We start from the raw sequence: 19,824 nt of genomic DNA, 5'->3' as shown, positions 1-19,824 counted from the left end.
AGTTTAAAATGTTAAATGCCTCCACAGCAAAGATTATTGCCCCACATGAGATTTGCACTGTGACCCTTCCTAGGGAAGGTGAATTTGGTCACAACAGTCCTCCAAATGATTAATGCCCTCCAAATTATAGACAGTCAGCATCTCCGAGTACCTCAATGACTTCCAAATTATAGACAGTCAGCTTCTGAGTATTTCCACAAGTTACAGAATCCCAAATCCATCTTCCCTCCCTCTTTCTCTGCCCTTCCCTCCTAAATTGCATCCCAAATTCCCTCCCCAATCTAACAGTAAGTGCTCATCATCCTGAATATGAAAAATCTCATGACTGTTTACCATTTTCTTAACAGAGTGTCTCAATGAATAAGACAATTTGTCCCTTGGCGAGTTATTTTTGCATATATAATTCTGTAAAATAACCTCTTCCCATACAAGCCTGTCTGAAATTTTGATATCCTTATGGGAGGCCCTGTACTAATAAAGTGAGGTTCCTATCTAGCTAGGGAGGAGAAATTTAAATCTCTCAGGCTGCTTATCCCCACATCCACACACACTCTATAGGAAATAAAAGGATGGTGCCTCCATTGGTCCTTTTTTCTTTGTATTTGTATGTGGGATGGATGAATTTAGGAAAATGGGCAGACAAGGGGGGGGGGTTTCAAATCTTCCCCATTAATTGGGCCCCCCACACTTACATATAACTAAAAGGAGGAGGAGGAGAAAGGGTCAAGATGTTTTGAATTTACCTGTGGGATGCAGTGGCTCAATTGGTTAAGACTCTGACTCTGTTGACTGCAAGATTGACAGGTTGGCAGTTCAAGGCCTGGGTGCCACATGATGGGGTGAGCTCCCATCCTTCTGCCCCAGCTTCTACCAACCTAACAGTTCGAAAGCATACAAATACAAGTAGATAAATAGGTACCACTCCAGTAGAAAGGTAAACAGCATTCTGTGCAGTTGTGCTGACATGATCACAGAGTAGTCTCTGACAACGCTGGCTCTTCAGCTTAGTAACAGAGATGAGCACTGCCCCCTATGGTCGGACACAACTTGACAACCTTGTCAACAGGGAATACCTTTACCTTTTATTGTTTGACCCACAATATTCTAAGTGCCATGAAGGAAGGAAGAAGAGAGATATCTTGATGGCCTGCCCCATATCAGTTAAAGTTACAAAAAGGGCAGAGGCAAGGGAACAGAGTACTAGTTGGCAACAGTAGGGCCAAGAATACCATTACAAGCCCTGAGTCAGATCTTGATAACTTACTTTGGTGAGGCATTCTAAACTGGGCTGGGATAGCATGTCTGCATTCTGTCCCAGTTTTACTTGTTTCACCTCTCATAATTTGATGAAAGCCTGATTACTTTATCTAGTAGCTTGAGCTGATAGAGGTTTTTTTAAAGAATGGAACACCACCTTTTCAAGTTGCAAGTGCTCTCAAGGCATCTATAAATGAAACCCATAAAAATGGATATGTAAAAGAAATTAACTAAAACACCAGAGCAAAATGTTCAGCTTCAATACATCAAAAGACACCCATTAACAGTCAAAACCACAGTATAAAATGTAGTTACTCATTATTATTCACCTAAAAATGAACTGAACATCCAAATCCTGAAAGCTTAAAAGGAATTGCTTTGGCCAAGTTGCACAACGTTAACATCACATTAAACTAATGAAGGATAACACTATGAAAGGCTACTTGTTCATGTACTAAGCCTCTAAATTCCAGTTGTTAGGAAAACAATACTAAAGCATTCATGTCCTGCTCATGGGCTCCCCATAAACATCTGTTTTGCCACAGTGGGAACAAAATAGTGGACTAGTTAGGTCTTTAAGCATAAACTTAGTGTAATGCTAGCAAAGTGAAAATCTTTCCTAAAACTAAATTATACCATTGCATTATCACTGCATAAGCAGTTGCAAAATCTAAATATTGTGCCATGAAAATGTGAAACCACAATTAGTTACTTACTTATGTTATATCCTTCCATTCTCCTGGCATGGGATTCAAGACAAAAAAAAAAACCCAATAAAATATAATTGTAGAAATATTGTTTTAAAAAAACCATTAGACAAACAATTCTGTTAACAGCAGAAAGTTGAAACAGTTTGAAACACACACTTAAAACATAATAATAGAAAAGAGAAAAGCAAAGCACATCTCATCAAAATTCTTTCTGCCATAAGAAAAAGAGCCAAAGCTTTGCCTAAATTAAAAGGAAAAGACTGCAGAGGGGCTCAGTCAAACCTCCCATGTAAAGGAGTTCCACAGCCTTGGAGCAGCCACTGAGAAGGCGCTGTCTTCCAAGTCCTAGTGAAACATGCTTGTGATGGGCCAAGATAAAACCCATCCCCAAAGATTTTAAAACTCAGGCAGTCCCATTACAATAGTGCCTTTCCCTAATGTAGTATAGTGGCATTGTTGGATGCAAACGTTAGTATATTCTACCTGGGTTTTTCTTAACATTCTTAATGCTCAGTCAGAATGAAATATGAAAAAGAAGCACCCCAGACCAGGGGTGCATCCTGACAATATATACTATTTCAGTTATTGCTATGGAAAAGGAGAGCTCTTTCTGGGATACAGAAATCACAATGCCCCCCATTCACCCCCCCCCCCCCAACTGAAGGAACCATTCCAATGAAAGGAGAATTTATCTACAGAGAGAAACCAGTGACATGATACTATAAATGAAAGAGTTAATGGTCATCTTTTTCAGATTTTTTTTTTTTAGTAAAATGTTTATTTATTGTGCAAAGTAATTATCTCAAGGACATCTAGAGGGGCTTTCAAGTATTCCTCTGACAAAGCAACCTGTGACAGTCCCCTATGTCATTGCAACTCTGTTGCATTAAAAAAGTTTTTTTTTTAAAAAAAATACAACTAAAGTGAAAATTATAGGAATTCTACATTTTGTATGATGCTGAGTTAAAACCTACAGTTGTACTCACATAACCCACTTTAGAGACTTGAAAGAGGGCCCACCAGCTGTCCTGCAAAAAGAATGGACCTGAGGGTGGGGAATTAAATCTCAAACAGCTGCTAGATGCTATTCTAACTGAAGCTACATTAGTATGGTGGAGGACTGAGAAATTTCACACAGAACACATGCCATTCCCCATTCCATCCAACTAGGAGGATGCACCTGGAACCTTGCAGCCACAGGCATATAGCTGCCACCTAACTGAGTCAAAGCTCAGAAAATTTATTTTTGGAGGACTAAAGCTGCCAGAATCTCCCAGCCAGCAGAATTGCTTGCCAAGCCATCTGGGTGATTCTGGCAGTTGTAGCCCAAAAAGAAACTTTTCCCAACTTTTGAACTGGGGCAGTGTGATTTTTTTTATAGGTAGTGGTGGATAGTGTTTACATGGGACTTCCTTTTTTTAAACAGCATTCCTTAACAAAAAGTGAAAAGACTGATAAGGGCCACTTAAAATGCAAATGATATTGCCTTCTCCCGACTGTAACTTTCCATTAGTAGCCCATGTTATATGAACAGGAAGCTGGATTTCATTAATGGAATACTCTGAATAACCATTTAAAATGATGTCTTGCTTATTTCCTATCTGATGATAAGAATTAATTCAACTTGATGTTTACATTTCTGTTTAATATCAAAATTTGCCAAACTTAGCTGCTTTGCAACATACATCATATCAAAACTTAAATCCCTGCAAATCCATAAATCTACTTAGAACAAGCCCATTGTTTTCATGAACCACAGTCAATGCTGCCCTCTTGTGGCTAATTGCCAACATAACATTTTTGCATTAGCTTTCCCATGTTGCAAGTATTATGCTGTATCATATTTTAGTTCTTTTAAGATACTGTGTTATAAATGCAGAAAATACTTTCTGGCTTGGGATAATAATGGTGTAAAATAGTTCTTTTATGATATTTATTTCTTTGTATGCCACCTTTTTCCCAGAGTAGGACCCAAGGCAGATCCGAGAAAAAGTCAATTAAAAAAATGAGACAATAAAAAATTAAAAACAATTATAACCATCACATAAAACAATATAAATTATTATAAATATATACAAAAGTTTTAAAGATGGATAAAAGCATCCCAGTAAAAGTGTCATCATCTTTACTTCATCATCTTTAGAAGTGGAAGTTATTACAGTCCTGCAAAAGGAGGGTATTTTCAGAATATAGAATGTTTTACCCTCCTACAATACCTAACATACTTCAAGCCTACCTCCCTTCTCCAAGTTTTTGCACAAACCTGTACATTGAGAAAGGAGATAAAGTTACTGTCTTGTATTTAGGAAAATTACAATTACATACAAAGAAAATCAGTACTTTGTAATGTGAGAAGAAACTTGTGTAAGTCTTGGTTACATGATGAAGATGATTTAACAATGCCATGTCTTAACTGTTGAAAGGTTGGAACTAATTGCTGGATTTGGGTGAAAGTTTAATCTTTTTATGCAATCATATAACACAAAGCTGTTGTGCTTTTTATCTCCATGGGAAGGTTTGTAACTCTTAGAGGACAAAGCCTAAATGAATGCTTTGAAATTGTAAAATAAGTACATCAGAGTAATACAGGGCTTAAATGGATTTGATTGTGAGAAGCAAATTAATTGGAGACAGGGTGTTACATTGGCTCTTTTAATGATGTGTTGTACCTTAACCTTCAGGCAATTATTGTGTGAAGCTTTGGCTTCTAACACTGAGATGGTTTGTTTGCTTATAGGTTGTTTGGTGCTAAAGCAAGCAGCAAAACTGCCCCCACCCCAAATACAGAAGGGGTGAAATCCACATCTGCAATGCCCAGTCCTAGCACCACATTAGCTCGGCAAGGCAGCCTGGAATCTCCATCTTCAGGTACAGGTAGCATGTGCAGCGCAGGTGGGCAGAGTGGCGGCAGTAGCCCTCTTTTCAGCAAACCTTCGGACTTAAATACAGATGTCTTAAGTTTAAGTCACTCTTTGGCTTCTAGTCCAGCCTCAGCCCACTCCTTCACATCAAGTGGTCTTGTGTGGGCTGCAAACCTGAGTAGCTCCTCTGCAGGTAGTAAAGATACACCGAGTTACCAGTCAATGACTAGCCTCCACACAAGCTCTGAATCTATTGACCTCCCTCTCAGCCACCATGGCTCCCTATCAGGATTGACTACAAGTACTCAAGAGGTCCAAAGCCTTCTCATGAGGACTGGCAGTGTGAGATCTACCCTTTCAGAAAGGTAAGTTAATGACAGAGAGAAGTATCTCAACCATAATCATAAGTGATGCTCAAAAATGGAATCAGCCAGAAATATATCATTTAATGTGTTTTAAGACAGTTATGTTATCAAATACTGGGGGAAAAAATCCTTCAGTATAACTTTTGGTGTGGGGAAGTGGCAGCTCATGCCTTCCATGTGAGTAGGGCACTCAATCCATCTTGGGTTTTCTGAACTTTAAAAGAATAAAGGTAGTGAACCCTATCCCCACCATTGGATCAGCATCTTGGACACCTCTTGCAACTTAGAAGAAAACCCCTGAATTGACTAATACTGACAAAGAAGCCATGAGCCCCACTGGTGTTAGGACAGACCATCCATCCATCCATCTCTTTATTTATGTTTCACCTTTCTTCCAGACTGTGACTGGCTTATCAAAAGGCAAAAAATTACAATAAAAGCACATATAGTTAAAAACATATAAAATAGAGATTAAAACAGTATTAAACAACAACAGAATTAAAACCATTTAAAATCTTAGTTGAAAACAAATATTAAAAACAAGACAGAACCATAAAACTATTTTAAAAAATTATTTTTTGTTAAAATCAATTTGTAAAGCTTGCTACATAGGTCTTAAGTTGCCACCACAAAGAAGAAGCCATCCTATCTTCCCTGGAGGAGAGCGTTCCAAAACGTGAGAGCACCCACAGAGAAGGCCTCCTGCATTCTCACCAAATATGCTAGTGAAAAGTAAAACTAAAAAACCAAAAATGCCATAATTCTATTATTCTTATTTCTCAATAGTACAGTTGATTTCTCCAAGCCCTTCAAACTGAAGACATTTTTCACATAATTTGTTGTTGTTATTGTGTGCCTTCAAGTCATTTCTGACTTATGGTGACCCTAAGGTGAACCTTTCCTGGAGTTTTCTTGGCAAGAGTTTTTCCGAGGAGGTTTGCTATTGTCTGAAGCTGAGAGAGAGTGACTTGCCCAAACTCACCCAGTTAATTTCAAGGCCAAGTGGGGAATCAAACCTTGGTGTCCAGAGTTATAGTCCAACCCCCAAACCACATCACATTGGCTAAATTCCAGAGTAATTCAGCTTCTGAACTACAGTCTCAGGGACATAGCCAAGGGGGGGGGGGGTCCTGGGGTCTTGACCCCCCCTTCTGTTAGATAAAATGAATGGTGCATGCCACCGCGCCGCCACACCCAAGCCCTATTATAATGGTGGCACTTAGTCTGGACCCCCCTTCCCAAAATCTTAGCTATGTCCTTGACAGTCTATGTATCACAAACGCATAGTTTTGTACTTGCATAGTGTGTTCTCTTTCAGAACACACTAGAAGTGAACCTTTTTTTCTTTTTTAAGCAAACAGATCTGCACCTGTACTGTTCACACCCAAAGGTTGCGGTTTCTACCTTTGTGTTCAATTCTTTTCAATCTCCACTAAGGCAACATTGAATGGTATATTCTATCTGACTCTCAGTTATTGTAGAAATGAAGTTTTGTTGTGCTGAATTTTTAAAAATCAAACAAGTAAAGTTTGTTCTGGTTCTTGGAAGGATGTAATTAATCACTGAAAATACATATTTATTAGAGTAATTAACAAACAGAAATTCATCATTCAATTAATAAGCAAAACATTTTGGCTTCTGCCTTCCTCAGCTGATTAAACTAAAAGTGAGCTTGTAATCAAGGTGGCAGTTAACAGCGCGCATATATATATTGCTCGATGAAGTGTTCTAAGTGGCAACTGCAGGATCTCTACATTTCTTCACTTCTACCACCATTGTTATTTCCTATTTTAGTGTGTGACAGCAGACAACAAATTCTTAACACTCTTCTGGTGTAATTCATTTAGGGTCTATATATATAGAGAGAGATTAGAGTCCCCATATTTGTCATGCTCTGGGAGGCTTGATCCCATGCCATCCCATACATCTTGGTTCCTTTGCTACTGCTTGTTTGATACCCATGATGTATCACCTGAACTCATGCAATTTAGGGTAGACATCTTATTAGAATTTCCTTTCATTGCAGCATGGATGTCACATTGGAGTTTATCGCATTACAAAAAACCTCAACTTACCCCTACCATGTTCAAGTCTATTACAGGATGCTGTTGGGTATTATCATATGCAAAATGCCACTGTTGTGGCTGCCTGACTGTAACCCGCCTAAAACCTGCCTACAAGCTGCACTTTGATGGCTAATTTGCAAAGTCAGGATCTGTTCCAGATTCATTTTCCACACACATGATCATCTTCCCCCAGCCATAGGATAAGGATCCTCTTAGTGCTCAGCAAAGAATAGCTTATGATATCAAAATACAGTGTATGATTTTTTGTTAAGGCCCAGTCATTGCTTATACTACAGGAGCAGATCAGCATTTTTCTGATAGTTGTAGATGCCCTCTGACCATGTAGGTGCCTACTGTCATTGCTTCAGCTACAAATACCTTCCTAAAATCTGTGGGCATCCTTCTTGTCAACTCTCCTTGCCAGACTGACAACTCATCATGGGCAGGAAGTGATCCTTACTTTCTTACCTGTACAAATTACAACTGGATATGTCATTTCCTGCAGATGCTGTTTATATAGCCACACCTAAAATGGCACCTAAGTTGACATGAACAAGTTTCCTGGCTTTAGTGCTCATGGCTTTGGTACTGACCACATTCCTTCACCTTTTAATGCATGTATTGCAAGACCTGATTGCTTTGGTGCCAAAAATTCCAGTGATACCATCAACTTCTGCTACTTTGCAACTTTTTCTGACATCCCAGTGTACAACCTCATGAGCATCAGCTTCACTATCCCTCATTTCAGTGGGATCCCAAATCAAAAGGATCTTTTCTCAGATCTAAGGGCCTGTCAATCTAATTATAAGTTTTCAGTGTCATTAGTATCATTATCTATCTATTAAGTTATTTGGGTAATTTCCACTTCTTCCTCTGGGAGACAAGACTCTGTTCTTTGAACAAGTCCACTGTATGACTCATTCAGCTAATTCAGAAGTCTCTAGCACCCTAAAATATTGTTTTAGGAACATCCTCTCTAGCATTTCAACAGAGATCACTATATAATAATAATAATAATAATAATAATAGGATTTATTTATATGCCGCCCAATCACTGGGTATCCAGATCACTATTATAAGCTGCCTGGATCACCATGGCGCGTTATAGACGGGCCTTTAATATGCCCCCATCACGTGGTAGGGGTTGGCCGAGGACCTTGCATCCACACCGGCCGCACCCCTAGCACGTGATGAGGGCGTAAAGATGGCGGTGCCCTATACACACGGGCGCCGCCATCTTTACCTGCTGGATGTGTTGTGTCCGCACATGTCACCCCGGAAATGATGCCGCAAATGTGCCCCTTGAGCTTTGCGGCGCCTCTTCCGGGGCGTCAGAAGGAGCGCAATTTCCGCACTCCTTCTCGGCAGCGTCTGGGAGCCACGCCGTTTAAAGGCTGCAGCTCCAGGACGGTACAAGCGGTGGCGGCAACAGACCGCCGCAATCCAGCGTTCTATAACGCGCCTATATCAGTACTTGTCAGTTGTCAGAGAATCTGCATGCAAGTCCTCATCGATGTCTCCTATCTTAAGGAGGTATATGAATTTATTTATTTATTTATTTATTTATTTATTTATTTATTTAGTATGTTTTCCTTCTCCCAGAAGGGACCCAAGGTGGCTCACAGACAAAAATATATATTTAAAAAAATTATACCGTGTCCACAACACATCAACTGTTATTGTGAAATTGGCACATACCAACAGTATTTCATCAGTATACAATCCCAGTTAACCAAGAAGGCCATAAATTTACCATTATCAGAGCATGTTCCTGAAATGAAGACGCTAAGAACAATGTCTTTCTGAGCAAAAACACTCCAGTTAGAAAAGTAGCATATTGGCACATCCATTCATATAGTTGATTGTAATTCATACAGTACGGATGCCATGTAATGGAAGTTCTCTTACAAGAGAATAGGAACAGCATTGATGGTTTGTCCTTTGACACTGAAGGCCTTTTCAGTTCCAAAAGACATGATGTTCTCAACTGGGTACAAAAAAACATGAACATCTGCCTGACAAATAGACATCAGCAGTCATCAGTTTTCCTTCATCTCATTTGTAGGCAATAGGTTCTTCCACTAAGTGGACATCAACATTTCCTGTGAGTTATGACAATTTTGACAACTTCCATCAATCAGTTGCAGGAAAGAGTTCATGTACTCAAACAGAGTCAATAATAATAATAATAATAATAATAATAATAATAATAATAATAATAATAATATTCTCATCCCACCAGAAGACCACAACATTTCCAAGTTTTCCAAACTGGTTTTGACAGCTATAGTAGCCGCCATATTCACCATCCCCTTTTCACTAATTTTCATGACTTTGTGGATATTTAGTAAGCAGTCACCATGGATGTACTTACTGTAGTCTGCATCAGGTGTGGTATTGAGTTACTCAACACTTTACCTTTTGGCAGTCTGTTCTACTCTACTCCTCTTCAGTATGAAATCACCAATCTGCTCCAGAAAAGGCTGCTCTGGCCCAAACTGCACAGGGACAGGGACAAAATGAACATTGCATTTGCAGTGACTCCTGGTATGTGACCTGGCTAATAATCTAAACCATTCACTGACTGTCTTATATAAGTGAATGCTGCAGTGAGCCAGATTCATTCCTCTACAGCCTGTGTGTGATTATTATGATATGTATTCCCTAAGCTTTCTTTCTTCATTCTTATCAAGCTAGGTGGAAGCCAAACATTAACAAATTAAATAAGATAAGGCTGTTGCTTTCAGATGGAAAAAAAAGTAGAACAGATATTCTTGTCCCTAGCAACAAATATTCAGTTTGTCTTAGTGATATGCATAGATGAATCTTTTCTCTAACCAACTTATTGTATCACCACAACAGAATCATAGGCCTGTTACAGACTGCCAAAATAAAGCTGCTTCGGGTCTCTTTGGAAGTATGCTATTTAAATGATGCATGGGTCCTAAGAGGCCGGAGGTTGCACCAAAGCCACAATCCAATCCTAAGCACTGGAGTGCAGCTTTGGTGCAGCTTCTGGATTCTTAGGATGCATGCATCATTTAAACAGCATACCTCCAAAGAGACCTGAAGCAGCTTTATTTTGGCAGTCTGTAACAGGCCATAGAATTGTAGAGTTGGAAGGGGACATGGGGACCTTCTAGTCCAACTCTCTTCCATGCAGGAATACACAACTAAACCACTACTGAGAGATGCCCATTCATCCTCTGTTTAAAGACCTCCAAAAATGGAGAGTCCACCACTCTGCAAGGAAATCTAAATTCCCTATGGTCTAAGCAATAGCATAATGAGGTGCACCCCTAATGATGGAAATAATTGGGGGGGGGGGACTATTCAAATCATTCCTTCCATGGGTGTGCACATAAGCTGATATTCTGCTAAATGCCTGGAAATAGGTGCAGGGTAAAGCTAGAAGATCATTTACTGTTAGGAGTGGGACCCTCAGCAATTCTTTTGCTCCATAGAGTTCTCTTCTACAAGGAGGAAAGACATAAACAGAGTATGTGTCATTAGGACTGTCAAATGTAGCAGGTACAGGTTGCACAAATTGTGTCACTGTATAAAAACCTGTAGTTCCAAGTCTTATGAAAGTAAATTTGGACACTCAACATAATGCATTTTCCCAGTGCATTCTCAAAATGCAAGTTTTTTTTAAAAAAAATAATAACTAATAACACCTAATACCTCCATATGATTAGGGACTTTTCCAGTGCTTAGGAGAATAATACTTAAGGGAAGAAATAAAAATGACTCAGGAAATATGGTAAGTATCCTAAGCCTCAGCCCCCATGATCCAAATGAGTCCAATAGTTTAATTTCAATGATAACTAAGGGTAGGATTAAGAATATTGTGATGGATATTCATATACCTTCTGTTTTTGTATGAAAGCGAGTGCCACTCCCTTGAAAAGAAAGGGCACTGCAATCCTTTCAATGCTTTTCAATGCTCTTCACACTATTCTCCCCCCCCCCCCCCGGTGTGGGATACATTTTAAAGAGTGCAGTGGGCCCTCTTTATCTGCAGACTTGCCATCTGCAGATTCCAGCATCTGGTGATGGCAAGCCCCTGGCTGTCCCCAATAGCTGTGCATACAGTTCTGTTTATGTAATTGTTGTGCTTCCAACACACCACCCTCCACACCAGGAGAGAGGAAGAAGGGTGGCTGTGGTTGTGGCTGTGGCAACATTGGGCCAGAGGGTTCCTGACCTTTGGAGCCCTCCTCTGAGAGAGGTCCTGGTGTGCTCCAGGCAGCTAGGAAGGAGAAGGGGCAATGGCTCCATCCCCCTCCCACCTCACCTGGGCCAGAGAAGGAGCCACCGGGGCCAGGGTTCCCCCCCCCTCACACTCTCCTGCTCCTGCCTACCAGCCCTTCAGGTTGCCCCCTCCCCAGGTGCCTCCTGTCACTCCAGGCAAGAGGGCCAGGCCTTGGAAGGCTGACTCTGGAGCCCTGAGGAACTGCCTGCCCCCCCCCCCCCCATTGATTCTCAGGTGGCTCTTCTTGGGAGGAGAGAGGCAGTGGTGCCTGAAAAGGAAGAGGAGGAAGAAAGGGATAGAGAGGAGGAAAAAGGAGGGATGGGGGGGGTTGAGGGTCCCTCTTTTCAGTTCCATGTCTCTGCCCTGCATCACCTTCACACCTGCTCCAACCCTGACTGCGCCCCAGGACACCTCAACCACTGCAACCTCCGCTGGCCCCTCTGATGCAGGTTCCCTGAAAAGGGGTGTCATGGTGGCCGGCAGTCCCTTCCTCCCACACCAGACTTCCTGGGAAGAAGAGGCTTGGGGCCCCTCTGGAGTATTCGCCAGGCCCCTTCCCTGCTTTCTGGCCCAGTGCTTCCCTACCAAGGCTGGAGCCTAGGCAAGGCACCCTAGGCAGCAACAGCGATCCCTCAACAGCCACCATCTTCATCCCACTCCTTCTCTTCCTTCTTGCCACCCATGATTGTAAGAATGCTTTCCTCTCCCCTGAGAATCCCACCCTCCTTTGGGACTTGAGCATCTGCAGATTTTGGCATTCATGTGGGAGTCCAGAACCTATCCCCCACAGATACTGAGGTCCCACTCTACTTTAAAATTACTGCAAATGATTTTTTATGATTAAAAAGAAACATTTTTAGAACTTACAGTTTTGAAGCATTCTTTTTACTTTATGTCCTTAGGGGTTTTCTTTGTTTTAACAGCATGCAGCTTGACAGAAATACACTACCAAAAAAGGGATTAAGGTATATGATGTTTTTCAGTATGACTGCTGTTTCTCTGTTGTTCTGTAACCTTTTTCTATAATATTTGTCCTTTTCCTGTCACTATGTATATTCTCTCTTTTTTTGAAAAACTTAATACAACTTTGATTTTTTCTGAGTAATCCTTTAAAATTTCTTCTCCTTTTATTCTGGCAGTGTAAACAGCTGAAATTGCTTATTTATTGAGTAAATGTGAAATTGCATTTTTAACTACTTCAAGCTCTCTATTTACATTAGAAGACTTATATTATTGCAAATTCCTCAAAATCATTTGGAACCAAATCCAGTGACAACCTAGGGCTATGCAGAAGCACTCTAGGGAATTTTTGTTAATCTTATTAAAACAATATTATTATCTTCCCAGGTTTCTGAGATTTTTGCCTATGTAAGAACACAAATACAGGGATGGAAATTCAAAATTTAAATGTTTTAAAATATTCAAAAAATGGGAAATATGTTTCCTCAGGGTAGGAATCATTGGTGCTGAGAAGCTTTGCAGTTCAAGACTTAATCTGTATAATAGCTGAACATCTTTGTAAAGAAAACAGCATTTTCTATGTAGGAAACAGCACTTTCTGCCCAGAAATATTATTTTCTGTGCAGAAAATGTTTTCTGCACAAAAAAATACCCACATACAAATATTGTGCAGAATAGATCCTCAACTGCAAACAGTCTTCAAAAACTGTAGTTTTCAGAGATTTTCTCATGGTAGGAAGAAAATTATTAATGTTACCCACTGCTTCCCTTGAGAAAGAAAATATGTCCCTGCTGAACAAAACCCACAAAACAACAATAGCTTTGTTGGCCAACCAAAATGTTCAAACTGCATCATGCAAACATTTGAAACTTCCCTAGCTAGTTCATCAGGCAAAGAAGTAAGGTGGCAATGATAGTCACAGACCTACATTTTGTATATATGTACAAATATGTGTACAGATGTTCTTTCTGTTGTTAGTTCATGGTCTGGGGGGACTTCAGTGTATGCAGAGGCCACTCCCATTCCTTCCCATATGCAGACTAGGGACAAAAACCAATAAAAGACAGGTAATATAATTTCAACTCCATTAGCAACAGAAAAGTAACTTCTCTTGAGATCCAAGCTGTCCCTGTCCTATGCAAAGCTAACTCCTCTTTCTTAGGCAGACAACGCTGAATTTCTCCTGCATTGCTCAAGAAGTCTCTGTAATATTACATCTGGAAAAAAATAGGTGTTGTGCAGTGCTCAAAAAGCCCTTCAGAAACTCTAGTTTTGATGGCTGCCTTCTATACCACCTTACCATGTTCCCTGCCCTCTGCCATCCTACAGTCCCATTCCCTCTAAAATGCCACCTCTTATCCTAATTTAGCTATAATCTTTTCCCAGATAGCTGTGTTAATAAATCGACTCCTTCTTTCCTTTCAACTTTAGTGTTCCACTCAGATAAATAGTACTACTGGCAAGTTGCCTAATATTATCAGCGCCAATATTTTCAGGAGGAAGAACAGAAGCCTTTTCTGTTGCACTTGAACGGTAACACACAGGGTTGCCCCTCTCTTGATACTGCAGATTATGGATCAGGTTTCCAAGCATGTTGAAAAATAAAAATGTGAGAAACTATTTCAGATTCTCCTCTCTGCCTGCTCACTTAAAAAAATACACTGGTAGTAATGTTGATTATACTGCTATTAGCAGAACACTTTCATTTATCTCCTGGAATTAGAAGAACAGTCAGCAGTTCTCTTTCTTTGTCTCCATGCTGGTGAAGCTCAGGCATCCCTGTCCAGAAGAACCACTAAAAGCAAATAAAGAGAAAGAGAAACAAAGCACTAAATATATCCTTGAATGGTTAGTGTTTTTAAAATCTCTCAAAACAACTTTTTTTTAAAAAAATGTACAGATCGACACACAGCTCATTCCTATAAATATGTACTATTATTTCAGTGTGTGGTTTCCCAACTAAGTTTCAACCTTAATCTGCTTTTATGGGAGCAACACAGAGGCTATAACCCAGAATTACTGAGTTTAATATTCATCCTTATTTGTCCCAGTCCCCGAACTGAACTACTACATCCCAGAATCATTGAAACATGGCAACAAACTAGCTGCTTTATTTTTGAGTGTTTTGAATACACTCCAAATAATTTTCAATTTATTTTTTAAGATGGGACAGCTAAGCATAATTTGTTTTGGGAGCAATTTGGCTGAACTGACACAGAAAATGCAGGCTCTTGAGATGAAACCTGAACTGTCTGAAATGCCTGTACATGCTAACTTGCCATATTAATCCATTGAAGAATTTGCCTTTCTTAGTCCCTGCCACACAGTCTGGCCAGTGGGCTATAGTGCACTTCTGCAGTTGCATTCTTGTCTTTGGCAGCAACACCAAAAAGTCATTGAAAAAAATCATTTCCAAAGTTTTTGTTCCCGTACCTATTTCTGTACATGTGAGTATTTCTTTTTCTTCTGTTAAATCTGTCCATTGTATTAGAAGGGCAGGGCAAAAAGAGTATTCTGATCATCAGAGACTGCATATTATTCTGCTAGAAGTGACTAACAAATGAAAGACATTGTTTGACAGTTTCTCTTCTGTTCCTGCATCTCTCAGCTTACCTGTACATTATGGTCTCTTTCATCATGTATAAATTGATTGCTTGTCTCTAGTCTTCGTTACCAGTCTATCATTCTTCAGCTCTGCCTGAAATTCAGTGTTATGCCTATTTCTGTGCTGGATTTTGCAATCTTTTCTTAACATTTTAACAGGTTTCTTTGATGTCTCTTTCCAACATACACAAATTGGTGTTGTTCATTTTTTTGTCTGTCTGTTTCTTGCGTGACACAAAGCCAAGTATCCTGTTCAAAATCAACTGAAACTGCTATGTGATTATACTAGAGAGAAATGACTAATCTTTTCTTCAGGATAGCTCAATCCTTGTATCTTCCCTGTGGAAGTTTTAAGTGTACAAGTAGTGATGTTTTTCAGGTACACTCCATCCTCTCGGCAGGCCAGTCAAGAGGAAGGGAAAGAGTGGCTGCGCTCCCATTCTACTGGAGGTCTACAAGACACTGGAAATCAGTCTCCCTTGATCTCTCCTACAGCTATGTCTTCATCTGCAACTGGGAAATATTTTTCCAATTTAGGTAAAAAAAACACCCAAACACTTGCAGCTTACCCATATTGTGTTTATTTTGGGGAAATGGGGTTTGTGCAAAAGAATGCATAGTTTCAGCATTCCACTGAGCACTCCAAAGTACAGTGGACCCTTCGTATCAGTGGGCTGGTAATACATGGATTTGACTGCCCATGGATCACTATGCCCCATATTTTTCAATGGTGGCACATGCACACAGACACACTGATTGCCCAGATAAAAGTCTCACTTCAGTAAGACTGGCTCTCTATCACAGGTATAGAGATTGTATTTCAGATGTTGTTGGATTGCAGTTTCCATTAGCCCTTGCCAGCATGGTCAGTGTTGAAGAATGCTGCGAGCAGCAGTCCAACACAATCTGAAGGTATACATGCTTTTCCACTCTGCTGTAACAGATTTCTTTCTTACCTTGTAATCTCTCTGAAAAACTATGAGGGTCTCTGAAAAGAGAAGTGATCCATTCAATTTAAAAGTTTGTTAGCAGTACAACAAACAACTGGGAACTTGTAGGGACATTTTGACCATTGTACAGTGGGAAACTAAACAGTTGGGAATGTATGTACCATCCCAGCTCTCTCTGTAATAGCACATTGATCCGGAAAAGTATATTAAGATTGGGATATATCCTCACTAACCATTTACTGTAGCATCATGAGCTCAGCATCTTTTCCCACCATCTTTTCAATAGCCTTTATTCTGTTTTACCACCTTAAGTGCTTCGGAAATTACTGTTGTAAAAGTAATTTATTTTAGATACCCATTACAGTTTTTGAAAAGTAATTAATTTTCTTTGCTCGATACAGTATTGAAAAAGTAATCTGATAATATTGCTTGTTGATCTGGTATTTTTCCACACCTTTCTTTTTCTTTAGGGTGGTGAAAAAGCCTTAGGGTTGATATGTGAGTGGTGTAAACATGATACATTCCTTTCAAAATGTTTCTAAAAATTCCATAAAAAATAACATTTGAAAGTTACTAGAAACAGTTATATTTAACAAGTAACAGTTTCTAACTATTTTCACTTGTTTCTTGTTCCACTAGTCAAGTATTTTCATTCTTAGTTGCTATTAATTTTGAAATGCAGTTTTCTTATATCTTTGTTGCAGAAAGAGGTACTTGTAACTTGTTACTTCTAGGCTCTGGCATATATCTCTTACAAATAAAGTTTTTTCCACTCCTGCTCCAAATTGAGACATAGGTAATTAACATGTGGACTAAGAAGTGAGAATATTCTTCTCTTTCCAAAGCTAGCATCCAAATGTCTCAAACATGTGAATATGCTTTCTGAAAAGGCAGATATGCCTGTGAAATCAAAAGAGAAGGTTTACTCATTTTTTTAGTTTTCCTTTGAAGTTGGTTAAAACCAGTGAAATTGGTAGCTTACATGGATAATATTTTTAAATCACCTATATAAAAAGCATCATACAAAACTGGCACAGTTTCTCCTCAGACAAGATGCAGATGATTCTGTTCTACTAAAATAATTTCATACCTTACACTATGATAGATGTGGTGAAAGTGCTGCCTATGGTATGCATATCCCCCTGGGCTTTTCGGTTAGTCCACAACCCCTGAGATCCATCCAAACCTATTTGGATTTTTTTTAAAACAACAACAACAACAACAACAACTCTTTTTGCCCCTAAAAATGCCTCAAGAGGATGTGGGAGGCAATTTTGATAAGGTATAGGTAAAGGAGAAACCCTTTCCCAGAAATTGACTTGTAGAACATTTTGGAGTAAATAACTTTAAAATAAATAAATGGACTGTGATGGGGGTGCAGCTCTCCAAAGTCCCCCAGGTGGCACTATGGCATCCTGATCCACAACAGTTGTACATTTGTGCATCATGCCAGTTAATAAATCTATTTCCAGCCCTCATTTGGTAGTCATCATCAAGTTAGCTCTTTATAATGAAAGTGTAAGCTCTAGAGAACCAGTTCATCCACGAACAATAACTTGATATGAACTCACAATGCATTCCTAGTTAAAAAGAAAAAAAACCTTAAGAATAAAGATTTTGTATGTAAATTTGATTATATTTGCAAATAATCAACTGGAATTTGCCTATATTTCCCTCTTTATTTTTATTAGTTAATGATAAATCCTAGATCTCTTTAATCAGAAACAATTCCAGTCAATTTTATTATAGTTGTACCTCTGTACAGTACTTAGTGTACAAGTGAAGACAGAGACATATACAGTGATGTCAGTTTTTAGCAGACATAGCATGGATTTTGCTCATTTTTTTCAAGTTTCTTTCTTGATACCTTTTGATAAAAATGAATCCTGATATACTAATGGATTTCTTTTTTAGGAGTGTGGGAAACAGTGTAATTGCTTATTGTTAAAGCTTTCCTTCAGTCCGATATTTCTTTTTTGTGCAGGCCATTTTCCTGTGGAGTTAAATGACTTTCGGGGGGGGGGGCACTCTACCAGACATTTTTATTTCAGACACAGCCGGAGCTGCTGGAAATGTCTTGGTCTACCACATCAGTTCAAAGTATTTGACATAGTCTGAAACCAGACAGATGAATTCTGTTTTCCTTGGCCTTAGTTCCACCCCAACTAGAAAGGCAGAAAATGTTCCATGAAGTTTTCTGAAAACCAATTTTCCAAGTAAATCTAGCATTGGAACTGAGATGAGCTCTGTTACTTCTCTTTTAGATAAAGCCTGAATATAAAAGGCAGGTTCCTACTGCAAATATAGATGGCAGAAAAAGAGAAAAAGATGCATCAGGAGATGCAGTTGACCTAAAAACCTTCCTAATAGTGACTGCCATATTATAATTACATGCATATGAAAAGCAGTAATATTAAAAAATAAATCTGTTTTAGCTAGGGATGTAAAAAAATACTCATAGATTATTTTCATTCATGACAGATGAGGAGAAACCCCATAGCAATGGTCAATTACAATGGGATTTTCTTTTTCATGTGAAATCTTCATTTGCAAACGTTTTTTGGCACAGAAAATGTTTTTCACAGAAAACAGCATATATTATTTTTTTAAAAATCAATTTTCTGCAAATACCAATTTTGTGAAAATGAAATTTTCAGAGAAAGTCCAGATATGCAAACAAAATAATTGAAAAACATGCATAAACTCATTTTGACCAGTAAAGAAAAGACCTTTGAAATTCTTCATACTTGCATGAAAATAAATGATACATTCCACTCTAAAGAGATTATCAAATGAAGAAAAAGTACAGGAGAGAAATGGGATGCTCCCATCCTTATTGTGCTGTTGTCACACCATGTCCTGCAACATTACACTCATCCTATCCTTCTCCCGTCAGTGAAGTGGAATGGTCCTGTAACTTTAGTCATGGCAGTTTCCTGTGAATAAAATGTTACAGGACCATTCCACTGACAGGACAAGTACGAGATGAATGTGATATCATGGGACATTGTGTGCTAATCTCCAATTAATCTTTGCTTAATCATGTGATAAGGATGGGAGCATCCTATTTCTCTCCCGTCCTTTTTCTCAGTTTGATAATCTCCATAGTGACAGACCATACTGACAGAAAGACATAAGTAAATATGTATTATTCATCCAAAAATGTAATTTGACACTGTTTTTCCTCTGAGGTCTATTAGCAAAGTTTATGTTTGATATTGCAGTGAGTCCAACAAATTTATCCCAGTTTAAACTTCCTGGTCCCAGTATGATGAGATCAAACAGCATCCCTGCACAAGATTCTTCTTTCGATCTCTATGATGATTCCCAACTCTGTGGTAGTGCCACATCCTTAGAAGACAGGCCACGTGCAATCAGTCACTCTGGTTCATTCAGGGACAGCATGGAAGAAGGTAAGTGTGTATGAAGTGTATTCAGCAGAGGTTATATTCAAATACAATACAGAGCCATGGTTTGTACAAACCATAGCTAAGCAGACACAGCATAATTACAGCTTCACAATGTGCATTACGAAAACCACACTTTTGAATTGATAATTGGCTTTTGTTTCTCTTCTTTTCAGAGTTCTGTTTCCCAAATTCACTCTTGCCTTCATAGCACAACTACCTCTTCAGGGGATGCATGTGTTGTTTCCATAGTGTAACATACTGTATTTAAAAGAACAGTTGCCTTAATTGGGTTTCCAATGATCTGTTTACCAGCACATTGTTATTTGGAGACAAGGCTCAGATGATGATTCTGAAATGCTGGCTTGTTGACCCAGCAAAGCCATGG

At 39.2% G+C, this 19,824-nt stretch overlaps 1 protein-coding gene across 9 annotated transcripts in view; it reads left to right on the top strand.

Moving 5' to 3' along the window:
* NAV3 (neuron navigator 3) overlaps window positions 1–19,824 on the top strand; it is a 445,847-nt gene that overhangs the window by 357,045 nt on the left and 68,978 nt on the right. For 5 of the 9 annotated variants that reach the window (XM_089524052.1, XM_089524051.1, XM_089524050.1 and 2 more), the window contains 3 exons: window positions 4,705–5,193; window positions 15,459–15,616; window positions 19,254–19,442. In XM_089524052.1, coding sequence (XP_089380178.1) covers window positions 4,705–5,193; window positions 15,459–15,616; window positions 19,254–19,442 — 836 coding nt within the window. Of the gene's footprint in view, window positions 1–4,704; window positions 5,194–12,437; window positions 12,480–15,458; window positions 15,617–19,253; window positions 19,443–19,824 lie in introns of all 9 variants that reach the window. The other 4 variants (XM_089524057.1, XM_089524056.1, XM_089524055.1 and 1 more) reach the window with 1 other exon arrangement.

The sequence above is a fragment of the Sceloporus occidentalis genome, unplaced genomic scaffold (genome assembly GCF_023333645.1).
Source record: "Sceloporus occidentalis isolate IW3139 unplaced genomic scaffold, rSceOcc1.0.p SCAF_5, whole genome shotgun sequence".
Classification (NCBI taxonomy): Eukaryota; Metazoa; Chordata; class Lepidosauria; order Squamata; family Phrynosomatidae; genus Sceloporus; species Sceloporus occidentalis.
Note: the sequence above shows the minus strand (reverse complement) of the source record. Positions and strands in the feature narration are given on the sequence as shown.